The sequence below is a fragment of the Erigeron canadensis genome, chromosome 9 (genome assembly GCF_010389155.1).
Source record: "Erigeron canadensis isolate Cc75 chromosome 9, C_canadensis_v1, whole genome shotgun sequence".
Taxonomy (NCBI): domain Eukaryota; kingdom Viridiplantae; phylum Streptophyta; class Magnoliopsida; order Asterales; family Asteraceae; genus Erigeron; species Erigeron canadensis.
This window is the reverse complement of record NC_057769.1, coordinates 1,260,750-1,276,762: the sequence shown is the minus strand read 5'-3', so window position 1 is coordinate 1,276,762 and position 16,013 is coordinate 1,260,750. Positions and strand designations below refer to the sequence as shown.

Sequence of the window (16,013 nt, the reverse complement as noted above, 5' to 3'; positions counted from 1 at the left end):
CAAAAAATTGGTGGACATGTGGCACATTCTTATTGGCCTGAGAACTTGCTAAAGTACCAAAACGTTACGCTAGATCCTTGCCCTTATGGGAATACTTTAACCAACCTTGATAGCCATTGGATTGGTGACGCGGGATAGATAATTGCACCTGATTCAAAAGAATACCAAGAACCATTTTTATAACTATCGTTGATTAAAAAAGAATGCCGATAATCATGGTATTTCACACAATATGAATAAGGAGGAAAATATGAAATTTCATATATCAAACAAAAACTAACTATACAAAAACATTGTCACCAAATATATATATATATATAGGGGTGAGATATTTTGAGACCACCTCTTATTTTACGACCAACTAGGACCATTGATTTTTGTACACCATCATCATTTACTACGATATACAAGACTTTTTGTAAAAACACTAAGACTTTCCGGCGACCGGTCCACCAGAAAATCATGTGTAAGTTAACTTACACATGTCCATGTGTAACTTACACATGATTTTTCTGTGGGCCCGTCGCTGGAAAGTCTTAGTGTTTTTACAAAAAAGTCTTGTATATCGTAGTAGATGATGGTGGTGGTGTGTAAGCTACGAAAATCAATAGTCCTTTTTTGGACTTTTTTTAGTTGGTCTCAAATAATCTTTCCTATATATATATATATATATATATATTAAAAGAGTAAGAATCCTAGCATTTTAAAGCCATCTTCAAAATTAAACCTATTTTAAAATATTGCCACCTAGGATTACATCATATGTGTCATCTCCATAGTTTTTATAATATTTATCTTATTTATATATGTAAAAAGAATTTAAATATTAAAATAAAGACTAATATACAAATACAAAATTAAAAATATAAAAGTTTAACTTTTGATATACGTAGGATTCCCTACAAGTACATTAAACTAAATAAAAACTTTATATACACATAATTATAAGAAAAAATAACAAAATCAAATCCCATATCAAAATTAAAGCACGTACATTAAAAAAAATAATATAATCAAAACCCATACCAAAACTAAAACATGTATAAACTTAACATATATTTTTAAATTTGGAAAGTATTTATTTATCAAAAACATATAACTTTTTATGAAAACCTATAATTTGTGTTTTTATCCTTTTTTTTATTCCAAGTAATTTTCTTATTCGATGGGTGAGAAACAATTTTCTTTTTATGTTTTATACAGGTTTTTAATATTAAAAATATTTATAATATTTACTTTTTTTTCAACTTTCTTACCACGCGCACATCGTGCGGATAAAAGACCTAGTATATATATATATATATATATATAGGCATACTAGTATTTAATAATACTAACATTTCACCTTCCCAATTATTCAATAACCCCAAAATTTATTTATAAAAAAACTCTTCAAATTCTCTAAAACTTGACCTTCTATCAATTGGTAAGGTAAATTAATCCAATGTATCAGAACCAACTTAATTTACTTAGGGTTGTAGCTAACAAAAAATGGGGCCATAATTCTCTTCTCTTTGTTTGGTTGTTATTTGACATTGTGATTTGTGACAGCTTAACTGTAATGTATAAGTTCATGAACTACAAGTGTTGGTGTAAAAAGGAGTTATTCCTTCAACTCATGAACTACATTGTGATTTACCTTTCTTTGTTGTTGTCACCCATTTCATTTCTTTTTCTTTTAATCAAGGTTGGTGGTTTATGATCGAGAATACAGGTAAAACATGCATAGTCAATATCTAATATGGGGATAGAAACATAAAGCTGTTAGGTATCTAAACTTAGATGTTGGACACTAATATATTAATTTTTTAAACCATAAAAATCATGGGGCCCCAGACATTTATTCTATAAACAATAAATAATAAAATATTAGTATGTAAGGAGTTCCACACCAAAACTTAAGTGTCGGATAACCTTATATTCTCCTTTCCCATCTAATATTACATGCATATAGAGGGAAAAGGTTCATGACTCCATGGGCCCTAATTTTCAAGAAAACCGGTTCTAACTTCTAAATCCGATTTCGTTTTCAATAATTTTAAGGGTATGTTTTAATAACGTTTTATTCAAATGTGGTCATTACTAAATCATCCATCTGATCTTATAATGTGTAGCCCACTACAAACAAGTACCATCCTTTAATACAATTTCACCTTTCATGCAATTTGAGGATTTGGTTTAATTAAATGGTAATGATAAACATCCATCAACAACAATTGCAAAAGTAAACTTGCAAATGCTGGTTAGATTGGTGGCAGCAATTCATTACACAATACACACTACAAGCCTACGGTGATTGTTGTTGTGGCTTCGATAAGTGTGGAAAGTTGCGCAATAACAGATAATCCCTACTAACTAAACCCAAATACCACATCAACGACACTATAAGATATCAATTAAGTCCCAGTTTGAGTCTTGCCACATCTGTTTAACAACTTAACATGTCAAATAGGCTGTTACAAAAATCTTAAATGAATTAACCACGATCGATCTATAGATAACTCACCTAGATACAATAGATGTTGAAGCAATTGATGACACCGAATCCCTAACAATTGTATCTAAATGGATTTGATCGGCTACATAATAACATGATGCTCCACTACCATCTCTATACAGACCCGTGTAACTACATTGATAAGTTGAATGAGAACAACTGAAATCGTAAAAATGTGTTCCTAAAGTACATGTTTGATCTGAACATGAGACCAAAGAAGCTGTCGATGAGTTTGATGAATCATAGAACTGAATTGGAATCTGAAACAAAAAAAAAAAGTAACCTCCGTCTCAAATACTTATTATTTTAACTTTATAACCAAATATGGTTAACCATGTTCATTACAGTATTATTTTTTCCTTTTCAATTTTACCTTTACTTTCTTTTTCTTTCCTCTTTTATTAATTCTTACTCGAGAATATCTTTTTCTACTTTTTTTTTTTTTTTTTATATTTCCTTTCCTTTATCATCTTGGATGTTCTATTCAAATCTCTTATTTATTTCTTTTTCTTGAACCAACACCGGGTCGGGCTGGGTTTTGCTAAAACTCTAAAAGATTGTATTATATACAAGTTACTCTCCTAGTATATAGTTTTGGAACACTACTACAGATCTTAATGGGAAAATCGAGAAATGACCAATATCGTAATTATAGCACAGTGCCCAAAAATATCTACGGGATGTTATTTAAAAGTGTTAAGATACTTTGATATTTTGTTAGCTCAATTGGATTAGAAGTCGGATCTTGATACCATCACGGCATCACGCGTTCATTAGTCAAAAGCCATTTTGTTTGTAACAGTCCTTGTAGTCTTTTGAATTGTTGTATGGTCATTTCAAAAGTTGTATGTGTAAGCTAAACTTTTGGTATGTACAAAAGTTGCCTTGCCCATTTGGTAATCGGTCCATTTGATGCTCAACGGTCATACTGAAGTCTTGACATGGCTTGTATGTGGTTTATGCGTATATAGTCCACTTTGCTTGTCTGGTTTGTTTGTGCAGACCAACTGAGTGACTGACTCGACCGGTTGGCCCAGTCCGGTTTTCTATCATTTTTTAAAATTTTTTTGTAAAGTTAGTTTCGATTCAGATATGTTGGAAGCGATTTTAACCAACAATTTACTGGACCTCCAACCCCTTTTCTCATGGAAAATAATTTGAGATGAAAAACCCAAAACTCGAAACCAAGACCTTGGAAAAAAACTCACCTCCGGTTTTCTATTACTACGGATTGGATTATGGGCACTGATCATAAAAAGTCTTCCATCTACGAATGCTATTCTAGTAAATCAACAACTAATATATAAAAACTAAGTTGAAGTCAAACCAAAAATCAAAGCAACCTCTAAAGTCAAGTCAATATTTGATCTTATCATCTATATATCAGCTTGGGATATATATAAACCATAAGAAATAAAAACTTTAATAGCACTTTTGTGTCTTTAAAGATAAATAATGATTGTATATTTGTATTACAAAGACAATAATAGAAAATCTAACAAAACAATTACTACAATGGTTATGATTTGCACTTATTTAAAGACGAATTTTTCTTTTTTAAACTTTCATCCTTGTTTCTCCTTTGTTTCTTCATTATTGTAACCATCAAGCCGAATTTGAATATGAATCAACGGATAGCAGAACAACATAACTAACCAGTAGTTGAGCGTAAACCCATACAACTCATTACTTCTGCTAACAATCGCCATAAAAATCGCATTTGTCATCCATAAATCGTTTTCTGGCCTAATAATCCTAGAAATCGACACACCATCTATCCAAACACATATCACAAAAACCAAACCCGGAAAAGATTGCTCATCAGGAACATAATGTAGCGTGTAACAAATGTTCAAAGCCGTTAGTCGTAGGGCCCATTTCATCGCGGACCCATGATAGAAGGCGGCAAATGTGGTTTTGAGGTTCTCAGAGTTGGAGAAAAATATGACCATGTGAAGGATAACTGCAATGGTTGAGAAAGTGTATATATTGGAGTTGGCGTATCGTTGTGTTGAGTAGATAGACGAGATAGCGCCAGCGATTGCGGCCGTGGAGAGCAACGGCCAGAATGTGGTCGATGAGAGGAGATATTTCTCAAAATTGGAGATGAAATTGAGGATGGTGTTTGTCATTGTGAATGATGAGTGTGTGTTCAACTTCAAGATTTGAAAGTTTGTTATAAAGTATAGTTTGGACCTCCGTTAGTCAACTGTTAAGTAATGTTAGATTCCGTTAGTCACAAGAGTACTAAAGATTAAAAAAGTGGTGATAAACTTGGTCAACTTTTTTTTTGCATCAAAAGTAAATTTGAAATGATCAATATAAAATTTCAAAGAGATGACAATCATATGACATTACAGTTTTCTTTTCTTTTCAAACAATAATTTAGTTTCTTTTTTTATAGGTTTTGCGAAAGACAGTTTGACGATTTTTTCACGTTTGAAACGACATTATGCAGTCCTATAATTAGAATAACCGTATATATACTTCAGCTGGCTAATCTTGAATTGAACCATCTTCAAAAAAAAACCTAAAAGTTGGGTACCTAGATGGTTTATCATAAATAGTCTAAATAAATCCGTCCTCAATCTCTGCATGATTACATTCCCCTAATTTCATTAGCTGCTGAGCTTAGCTCTAACAGTTTATACGGGCATGGCTTGTGCAACCCAGGCTTAGAATTGAGGCTAACCGATCTAAGGCCGGCCAGGAATCAAGCGGGTGAAATGAATACAAAAATATGTCACAGTCAAGTCTCATAAATAAAAAAACAGTCTTTAATCTTTTACCTTCAACAAATATTCATTTCAAAGCTAGGGTAGCAACGTATAGGTCAATATTTCTAAAACAACAAGATGAATACAGATGATCCATAATTTACCATATATATAATAGATTGTACAAGCCATAGGATAAAAGGAAAAGCCGACTCATCAATGCCTGAACTGCTCAAAAGTAACCTAATTATATCCATACGAAGTCATCTTCATCATTCTCATGAACTCATCTGCACTAACTTCTCCATCACCTGACAAATACAAAAAATTGTAGCCATCTTAAGTTTTAACAGATAACCAGATCATATGCCAAACATTGAATATATAACAGATGTAATACAAGGCATTCTAAGACTATGACAGTAACTGGTATAAACTATAAAGAGAACACCAATACACCATAATCTTTCCTTTTTTTTTTTCCTCTTTAACTCGTAGCATACTAAATGTGAAAAACGATAAACTTACGATCACGATCTGCTTCCTCTACCATTTCGCGGATCTCCCTATCAGTAAAATGCTCACCCAACTCTTTAGCAATATTCCTAATGTCTTCAACAGATATCTTCCCCTGTAATAACCAGACAAGTATTAGTTTCTAATGAAAAAACTATACAGGTAGCTAGGTACGGAATATGGATGGTTACATTTTTATCATGGTCAATGATTTGGAATGCTTTTGTGAGCTCTTGTTTGCTGTCTCTCTCACCAATTTTGGCAGTCATCATGTAAACAAATTCATCGAAATCAATTGCACCGCTGCCATCTTTGTCTACATCCGCTATCATTTGATTAATTTGCTGAGAAGCAAGAAGAATAAGAAACATTTACAAGTGTGTAAACTGTGTAATACATGAAAACTTAAAAGAGTAGCTCCAAAAAACTGAGCACATATTTTAATCAGGACAAAGTCCGGTAAGCTCAAAACGACTATAAAGTTATATGCCTTGAAAATAAACATCAGCAACTTTCAATCCCCTTAACCCGTTCAAAAGATTCAAACTGTTCGACTCATTTGACTCCTTAACCCTAATCAATTCAACCGGTTAAAAAATATAATGGACCAAAACTGTCACTATTACGAAATTTATATAGGCCTCTAAATTCTATATATGGATGTCCCATGAGACCACGAGCAATATGTTTCGACCATATGAGATATGTCAAAAAGCAAGTTCTAATGTAATGGCCTCCGGTATATCTCAGTTTGCTGTTTAATGGGGAATGCCACATTATATAGTAAATTTAAAAAGGACATTAGGACAATGACGTTAAATGCTGTCTAATAAAAATGTAAAATAGCCTCTAAAGCTTTATGGCTAATCAGTTACTATAGTCTAGGGTTTTCCACAATTGGAATAGTTCTATAATACTTAAACTCGGGGATGGTGTTTCTTAACGGCAGCTGTTTTTAGTCTAGGAACTTATAATGTACTTCACGGTTGAGTTAGCAGGTTAGTCAGATGGTTAATTTTGAGATAATAAGAGTTTTACAACGCAAGGATGTAGATTCAAAACAGCCACAGCTAATCAATACTATTTACTTGTGACTGCCATACTGTTGGAATTTCTATGGATGTGATTCTCTCCGCTAGATTTAAAGAATTCTGCAGATACCAGAAGGGAAGCTTAGTCCACTTAATAGGTAGTTCTAAGCGCATATGTGGGGAAATTTGTATGCAAAGTTCATGTTATGATATATCCAGCAGTCAATAGAAGTGCCCTACAAAGCCCTTCTAGAGGTTTTTTATTGTTAGCTAGTTAGAGTCATTGCTTAATTAATTTGGATCTTGAATCCTGGGGGATATCCTAGGTTGTTTTGATTCTCATAGGATTTTTCATTAAGGCTTGTACATGACCTTTATTATATAATTAACAAATGCTCCAGGGTATTGTCCCCTATTACCCAAAAGAAAACTACTAGGAATCAAATCACATACTGTATTACTGTAAAGTACAGGGAATTGTTATGCGAAAAGCTAACACAGTAACACCAAATGAAAATTATGAGGATTTAAATGTTACCTCCTCCGTCATCTCAAAACCCAAGGCCCTGAAATGAAATCAAGTTAATAACTATAAGCGTGATGCGGTGATGACTGATGGTACATAGCATAACATAGTTGTAGTACAAAGAGGTTAAACGGGCCACTTCAGGTTACATTACAAAGGAAAAGGGTCTAAATGGGTTGAAAGTCACCTGAAGTGTACTTTTCATCCAGCCAACCTCTTACATTGCTTATCAGAGGAACTATACTACTATTGTTACAATTTAGTTTTATAATCATATTTGACGCCTTTTATTAATAAAGAACAGAAATTGGACAAAAAGGTCTTTAAGCCAACCCAACACCTCCACTCTTGACCTGCACAAATAATCACGCAATTTAACCCGTTACCTAACCTATCCCATTTTGACCTGTACCACAACGGCACGACTGACTTACAATGACTAGTTACCCAACCTATCCATATTGTCCCCTCTAAGAGTACAGTTAGATAAGGATCATACCTCATTGCAACATTCAACTCCTTGGCATCAATGGTGCCTATATTTAAAAGACATTAGACAACACAAGTCAAATCTTATTAAATCGAAAAAAACATAAACATTTGGATCAAAAACCTACCAGAGCCATCAGTATCGAAAAGCTCAAATGCTTCTTTGATCTCTTGCCTTTTCTGCTGAGTTAGCCCATGATGACGTCCTCTGGGCTTCTCTCTCCTGGATTGTTCTCCATAGACACCCTAAACAATAGCCAGAGCTACATAAGTATACAAGCATACCTCAAATATATATTTTCACTACACTCATCTAATTTACATGATGAGCAGAACTAAAGGTATATGACTAAATTATTTAGATTTAGTCTAAGGCAAAAGAAGATAAACAATGATAATGCAAGATCAATACCGTGTGCGGTCTTGACATCTATGGAAGAATAACATAGTTTACTTTATAAAACAAATTTTTTGTCCAATGAGATTATGTTTTGTGCATTAAACAATTTTGAAGAATCTTTATATTTTTAAAGTTCAATTTAGCTTCAAGCTTCATAGACACCCTATATTATGTTTAATATTGCAACTAGATTGCACACACAAAGTATTTCTAATGTCATCAACCGAAACAATTATTTCCGACTCTGGAGATTATTTACGGAAAAAAGGAGCCTGTTGAGCAAAGCACACAGGGGCATTTGGGATTGCGTTTGCAAAAAAACTTATAGAAAATCTGCATAGTGTTTGACTGTTTTCAGAAGCATTTGTCAATCTGCTTCATGGAAATCATGTTATCTCAAATTATCAATTTTTCACATGGTTTCGCAAACACTTTATCCTTAGTTCCTACTGTTTGCATCTTGCAAACCTCAACATCCAAGATTAAGTTTGACATTTGACCAGCACAGTTGATCATATTTTTAGCAAGACAAGAAATGGAACACAAAATTCAAATGATAATTTTATGAAAATTTGAAACTTTTAATTATATTAATATTATCTTTTTCCCCAGTTCAATTAAACAAAAAGGATTTTGCTAACCATAGCCCTAAAAAATTATCAAACACCATGTACAACAGTTTACACCCTTTAGATTGCCATATTATCAGATTTAGAAGAAAAAAAAACAGATAGTAGCATTGATCCATTTATCCTAAAACACCAAATTCTATAAATCTTGCAATAACCCCTAATTAACATAACAAATATGATATAGCAAAATATGATCAATCAAAATTTCAACATTATACAAAAAGATCAAAAACATACCCAGAAAATATAAACAAGATTTGAGATATGATTACTTATGGAATATTATAAAATAAACTAAGATAAAAATAAAAAATTCAAGATTTCACAAAAAGATTAACACTTCTAACATACCCAGAAAAGATAAACAAGATTTGAGATACAAAATCAGAAAACTCACCATTCTTTAAGTAAATTTTGAAGCTTTTTGTGCAACAACAGTTCTCTTTGGCCTGTTTCAATAACGTATGCGTGTTGAATAATAATTGTATTGTATACGAAATAAAAAGGGTTTATAAATTGAATCGAACATCTTGACTTGGTAGTTGGGTTTCACACTTTCTCTTTATATATGTGTTAGACCCGAAAGGCCCATTGAAAATTGGGCTTGACTCAACTTACCATAATCACAAAATATAATTTTTTTATAATTTTTTTTTTAAAAAGATTACAGTTAGTATTCGTATTTACTAGATTTATGCATGCGCAAAGGCGTTAATGATGGCGGTGATGCCAGAGCTAGCGAGAGAAAATAGAGGTTTAGGGAGGAGGTATGTTTAAGGTTACAATTTAGAAATATGTTATAAGGATGTATAAACACATAGTTAGGATTAGAAAATAAGAAAAATAGGAAAAATATTGAAAAAAGTAATTACGGGCATTTTGATTTATTAATCTACTTTGCTTTATAAGGATTATAGATAAGAATAAAGTTTAGTATGTACAATTTTTTTCTGGGACTTTTTCTATGATAACTACTAAAACTTTTTTTTTTGTAAGTTATATAGATATTTAAAAAAATCTTAAAATAACTATAAGTTTTATATTAATACAAAATTAAGAAAGGTCAGGAGGTCAGACGACCCCTCTAACCCCATGCTCTACGCCTCTAGCGATGACTCGGATTAACGAGCAATTACTAACAATTAACGACCAAAACTTTTATTTTAGTGTATAATAGTCCATTTTATGATAAAATAAACCAATGTAATAAATTTAAAATATTGTGTATTCAATAACATACTATATCTTTTTTCCCCACATTATTATCATGCATAGCCATCTCTTTGTACGTATAAAGAAGGGGATAACACGTAATATCAAAGTCAAATAACATGAGATAAACGAAGAGAAGTGGAGTTGTGTCATCGAGTTAATCTTAACAAATCTCATTAAGAGCTGGAGTAGTGTCATCATCATCATATACCCTTGAATAATATATAACAAGATAAGTTATACACATAAATTAAAATTATAAATATACCACTGTATCATTTTCCATATTTAAAAAAAGAAAAAGAACTGCAGTGCCATCTTATAAGGATTTTAGGTCCGAATAATTCAACGGTGTGTGGAGAGTTAATATGTAGATAGACTTTACCTCTACCTAGATATAGAGACTGCTTTCAAGTTCTACTTAAATGATAGAAAAGGACTTCTGACCTTTTGGATGGAATGAGGATCTAACCTCTAAACTCTGATTTCAAAGAACAGGGTATTTACTATTGATCCAAATCATGTTACTTAATTCATTTTGTATATTTAAGACTATATTATTTAAAAACTTAGATTGCTAATAAAATATATATACAATATCAAAAACCATAATTTATGCGCATTTGGCGTATATAAACTGCAATAGTCTCCCCTTCCACAGCCCATGCATTATATCTTTCTCTTAATATAACAAAAAGCTTAAAACCACATAACAATATTTTTCCAAAAATGGCAATGGCTTCTTCATTTCTTAGACCACCACCATATATGTTCTTCACTACTGCTTCACAAACTGAACTCAACATCCGATATGTAAGTCTTTCATTTTATTTACATGCGCGCAGGGGACGAAGCCAGAATATTTGTTTTGAAATTTGATCGTTGTATAAAATTGTGAGAATGAGAATGAAAAAAATGAATGTGTAAAATAAAGCAAGAGTTTTTAAATTTGAGTTTCCCTGAAATATGTTTATACGTACTTCCTTAACATATGTTTTTGATTTGTTCATACTTAATTGTTCCAAACTATATATTTCACATGTGAACAGATCAAATAACAACGTTACAAGAGGTTTTTAACGTTTTTATGTTGGTGTTTATTTGATTCCCCACATATTCTCAGGGATGTGTTAACATGTATTGTAAAGGCTTTGATACTTATGTATGAATTTATGTTATCTAGTATTCTCTATTCCTGTCATTTTAGTAATTTGTACGAATGAATAATCAAGATCACTATTAGATAACTACAATTAAGCGAGCCAACGCAACATATATTGTAACCTTATTATAATTTCATGTTAGTTGATTTTTGTTCCTGCTTTTAGGAGGCTGTTAGTTTTCGGTGTACATCTGGTTCATCAAATACTCGTAGTTCGGTGTTATTGGGTAAGAACATACAGATAGGATGCACAAGAGACTGGAAAATGGATGTGAGGCCTTCAGCTGTAATTGATAAGTCGGCTGACAACTCAAATGGTTTTTTTGCTTTTTTTTTTGTTTGTGAATATTATGAACAATAATTTCGACCGGTAAAAGTGCATCAAAGTGGGTTGTGTTATGTCTTAAACGCTCTAGCTAAAAGGTTGGGTTGTGTTCAACGAAGTCAATTGGGTTAAAAACGGCTCAAAAGTTTATGTTTTATGAATACAGCTTTTAAAACCGTTTCCTTTGATTACAATTTGTTTATCTGTCATAGTCAACATTATTACTTATACTGTAATAAAATGGCCAAAAGTTATATTTCAGTCATTCCAACTTCACTTGACCCAACCCATATTGACCCGTTTAACCCAGGCGACCAGGACTGAAACAACCTGACCTGCCCATATTGCCAACTGTAGTAAAATTTAGAAGAAGCTGATATGGTTTAATGTGCTAATTTAGTCAATGTGATAACAGAGTTATCTTCAACTGAAGAGGCAGACATTAAGGAGCCTAGTGTATCAACTATACTGATGAACTTTGGGAGCAACTTTGATCCTTACGGTGCAATGAGCACGCCCTTATATCAAACAGCCACATTCAAGCAGGTAATAGCTTACAATTTCCGGTAAGCACTCTCAAGTTAGACTTCCAAATGCTAGAAAACTATGCACAATCATAAACAATATGAGTATGACACAAAAGTTGCATTCACCGGTCTTCTTAGGATTGTAATCAAACTAGTTATGTATTTGTGCTTTTTCAGCCTTCGGCAACTGAATATGGTCCCTATGATTACACTAGGGGAGGCAATCCTACACGTGATGTGCTTGAAAGGTATGAATAATGAGATGATCATAATTCTATTGTGGTCAAGTATATTGTAGTATAGTAGTTTCTCATGCCAATGGGTTGGTAGCCCGTTGGTAAGGTCTTTGACCTTGGGTATTACATCAGGGTTCGAATCTCACTTCAAAAATTTGTTGTGGTGGATTATTGGGGGGGTTTATAAAAAATTTTAAAAAATCAAGTTAACCAAGGTAAAACCTTTACCTGTAGTTTCTCATTGTATCATTATTCTCCTTCGTATGTGATCAGTCTCATGGCAAAGCTTGATAAAGCACATCAAGCATTTTGCTTCTCCAGTGGAATGGCTGCCTTATCTGCTGTCAGTCATCTTGTTAAACCTGGTAAAGTTAATAGATTTCTATACTACTTGACACGCACATGCATGTAAATTGAGAAGGTGTTTGGATTTGCGTTTTGGATTTTTATTTGATAATCATAATTTAAATTTTGGATATATGGGATGATAATCTGATAATTAATCAGTTCCATTAGCATGCATGCTGATTTATGTTGAAACACTATCTTCTATAGGCGGTATCTGTGGTTATTCAATATCTATATAATCACATCCACAGCCCAATGATACCATATTACTATTATGTATATGTAATACTAACCTTAAGCATCATAATTGCAGGCGAAGAAATTGTTGCAGGAGAAGACATATATGGTGGTTCGGATAGATTATTGTCACAAGTCATTCCAAAGAGAGGAGTTATGGTTAAGTTAGTACAAAACTTAAAGTATCCATCTTACGTTAATATTTTTGTCATTTAAATTCAGTGTAAAAATGTGTTGTTCAATTTGAAGGAGAGTGAATACAACCAACCTTGATGAGGTTGCATCTGCTATTGGTCGAGAAACAAAGCTTGTGTGGTTGGAGAGTCCAACCAATCCACAACAACAAATTTCTGATATTCGTGTAAGGATGGAAATTATGGTCGTTTATGTCCCTTTTCTTTTTTCATCAATCGGATTAAGTGAATGTGGCTCTCCATTTCAGAAAATAGCAAAGATAACTCATGATAATGGTGCTCTTTTAATGGTGGATAATAGCATCATGTCTCCGATCTTGTGTCAACCCTTGGAGCTTGGAGCAGGTGCTTAGAATACTCTGCATCCAATGGTCTTATCTGGGTTGACAAGTTTGGCAGGTTGGATAATGGGTCAAAGCATGCCTGGGTTCAAACGTTGTTGAGTCAATCCAGCAAACACTTTTATTGTCCATTTTCTAAAGAATAACTAATGTCTTATAATCACAAAAAGGTAGTATAAGAATAATAATCTAAATCATTCAATAAAGTGACTCAGGAGGTTTGTTTTTCATGACGTTCAGCCCATTCATGTGTTCAATTCATTTGGCCCGTTTCCCTTTAAGGTAGATTGTTTCTATTATACATGTACAATGAAAAACTGTTTTTGCCTTTTCAGACTTCGTAATGAACGCTGCTACAAAATTTGTTGCTGGACATAGTGATGTCATGGCTGGAGTGATTGCTGTTAGAGGAGAAAGGTTTGAATGTTATATGATAGTATTTTCGTCTATTTTCAAAATTATCATACATGGATCGCTCGTTAGTACAAGAGCACTCTTGAACTTAATATTACTGACTTTGACTTTCTTTCTATGTGTCAAATAACATTACATTTTAATAACTAAAACAGTTTAGGGGAAAAATTATATAACCTGCAAAATTCAGAAGGGGCTGGACTTGCACCTTTTGATTGTTGGATCTGTTTACGGGGTATCAAGACAATGGCATTGCGCGTTGAAAGACAACAGGTTCTGTTCAAATCCATCCGACTAGATTTTACCAAAATTATACTGAATCTGGTGATAGCAAAATGGCACGTCTTTTGTTGTAAGAGGTCATGGGTAACTTTCCATTATGGGTCAAAATGGATAGGGCCAGGGTCAGGGCATTGCTGTCGCCACTTTTATTTTGTCTTCTAAAAAATTATTACAGTTAATAGCTAATATGATTAGTAAACCTCTAGTGTTACAATAACAATTTGATTTGTTAAGTAAATAATTTAGGATGTTTCATCTTAAGCAATTTAAAACGCTTTGGGCGACTTTTGACCCATCTGACCCATTTGGGCCGGTAGGCCAAAGTTGCCATCTCTAATCATTTTCCTAATGTCCTCTTCCCATAGTATAATTTTATCATACCATTAGAGACATCTAACCAACATCTTAGGGGCTGTTTGGATATGCGCTTTTATAGTAATTATATGTCATATATAATTTAACAGCTGCTGAAAATAATTTTGGATATGCTTTTGTATTATACTATTGTAATAATCAAGAACCAGAATATGCATATCAAAAGATTACATACTGATACCAATGGGTCAATAGCCCAGTGGTACCGTACCCCTAACAATGGGGGCTTGGGGGCGCACGTCCTGGGTTCGAATCTCGTTCCCATCCAAGTCTTCAGGGGTTTTCACCGGGCATGCGTATATGCGGTAAACGCGCTGAGTACCAATAGGTACATGGCTCCAGAGGGTGGCCACCCACTTACCCCTTTTTTTTTTTTTAAGATTACATACTGATTACTGTTTCAACTGTGTGTCATAGGATAATGCACAAAAGATAGCAGAATTTCTTGCTTCTCACCCCTTTGTGAGAAAGGTTAATTATGCTGGTCTTCCTAGCCATCCGGGACACTCTTTACACTATGCTCAGGTAATGTTTGTCAAATAAAATAACCCACCCTGATTATGTCGTAACATTGTGTGAATGGAGGCGGACCCAAAAGGGGTGTAGGGTATGCACGAGCAAACCCATTTGTCGATGTTCAAAAATACAAAATAGAAACGTTTCTTTAACTTATCTGGAACCTTGGTAAATTCCCACCATTGGTTGTCCCACAGAATAGACATGTAATAGCAGCAACGATTTACCTTTTGCAGGCGAAAGGTGCAGGATCAGTTCTAAGTTTCGAGACAGGATCCTTGGCTCTATCTAAGCACGTAGTAGAGAATACTAAGTACTTTGGCATAACTGTTAGTTTTGGTAATATTTTCTTCCACTTAATTCTTTATTTAGTTCTGATATATTCATAAAGATGAACAGAAGATATCAAGGGCCACTCTACCATAACAAACTCATTTTCACCTGTTCTCCGATTTGTCTGACAAACCTTTTTATTACCTCGGTTATTAATTCACTGGCCCACCCAACATGTTTTAGCAAACCTTTTGACTTATTATGTTCACTACTTTTGGCAGGGACTGTTAAGTCACTCATAACACTTCCGAGCTTTATGTCACATTCGGTCATACCAGCAGAGCTCCGTAAGGCTAGAGGCATAACTGAAGATCTGGTACGTATATCTGTGGGGATCGAAGATGTGGATGATTTGATTGCTGATTTAGACCATGCACTCAAGACAGGGCCTATTTAGAGTTGTTGGACACTAGCCAAGTTTGAAATGAGTTTAAATTTAGCTGGTTTTCCTGGTTAAACTTGTAATATATGTTCAGTATACTGTTTTTATAAGATCAATCTGGATAAAGATCATTTATCAACTTCCCCGACTTTGTCATGGATATCTTTGAGCTTGTCTTCGCGCATAGCTTTGCTTAAATGACTCGAGTAAGAACTTGAAAATGACAATAAGCAACGAGTCGTTTTGGACAGACTTTTGGCCGTCTGAAGTGACCTTTGCTACTTGAAATCTCATTAATCACTTTCAAAGTGAATAAAACTG

The 16,013-nt window shown here is 33.5% G+C and overlaps 2 protein-coding genes across 2 annotated transcripts; one reads left to right on the top strand and one right to left on the bottom strand.

Annotated features, from left to right (window-relative positions):
- Positions 1-5,260: 5,260 nt before the first annotated feature.
- LOC122582933 (probable calcium-binding protein CML20) lies at positions 5,261-9,312 on the bottom strand. The gene is made up of 7 exons (XM_043755363.1): positions 9,206-9,312; positions 7,905-8,022; positions 7,787-7,823; positions 7,300-7,327; positions 5,922-6,074; positions 5,743-5,845; positions 5,261-5,525 (listed from the first exon to the last, which is right to left on the bottom strand). Exons 1-7 carry the CDS (start codon positions 9,206-9,208, stop codon positions 5,458-5,460), a joined length of 510 nt encoding a protein of 169 aa, XP_043611298.1. The 5' UTR covers positions 9,209-9,312; the 3' UTR covers positions 5,261-5,457.
- Positions 9,313-10,723: 1,411 nt separating this feature from the next.
- On the top strand, positions 10,724-15,800 carry LOC122582932 (cystathionine beta-lyase, chloroplastic-like). The gene is made up of 13 exons (XM_043755362.1): positions 10,724-10,833; positions 11,349-11,499; positions 11,923-12,053; positions 12,212-12,282; positions 12,544-12,635; positions 12,932-13,019; positions 13,105-13,216; positions 13,298-13,394; positions 13,726-13,807; positions 13,960-14,077; positions 14,879-14,986; positions 15,214-15,316; positions 15,532-15,800. The coding sequence occupies exons 1-13, from the start codon at positions 10,750-10,752 to the stop codon at positions 15,705-15,707; spliced, it is 1,413 nt and encodes a 470-aa protein (XP_043611297.1). The 5' UTR covers positions 10,724-10,749; the 3' UTR covers positions 15,708-15,800.
- Positions 15,801-16,013: the final 213 nt, after the last annotated feature.

Bases quoted from the DNA above. Each gene is read 5' to 3' on its own strand.
- LOC122582933 (XM_043755363.1), bottom strand. The intron at 7,824-7,904 runs GTAGGTTTTTGA...TTTTAAATATAG, and splicing joins TTTCGATACTGATGGCTCTG to GCACCATTGATGCCAAGGAG. The intron at 5,526-5,742 runs GTAAGTTTATCG...TGTATTTGTCAG, and splicing joins AGAGGAAGCAGATCGTGATC to GTGATGGAGAAGTTAGTGCA.
- LOC122582932 (XM_043755362.1), top strand. From the start codon at position 10,750: ATGGCAATGGCTTCTTCATTTCTTAGACCACCACCATATATGTTCTTC. The intron at 10,834-11,348 runs GTAAGTCTTTCA...TCCTGCTTTTAG, and splicing joins CTGAACTCAACATCCGATAT to GAGGCTGTTAGTTTTCGGTG. The intron at 12,283-12,543 runs GTATGAATAATG...GTATGTGATCAG, and splicing joins ACACGTGATGTGCTTGAAAG to TCTCATGGCAAAGCTTGATA.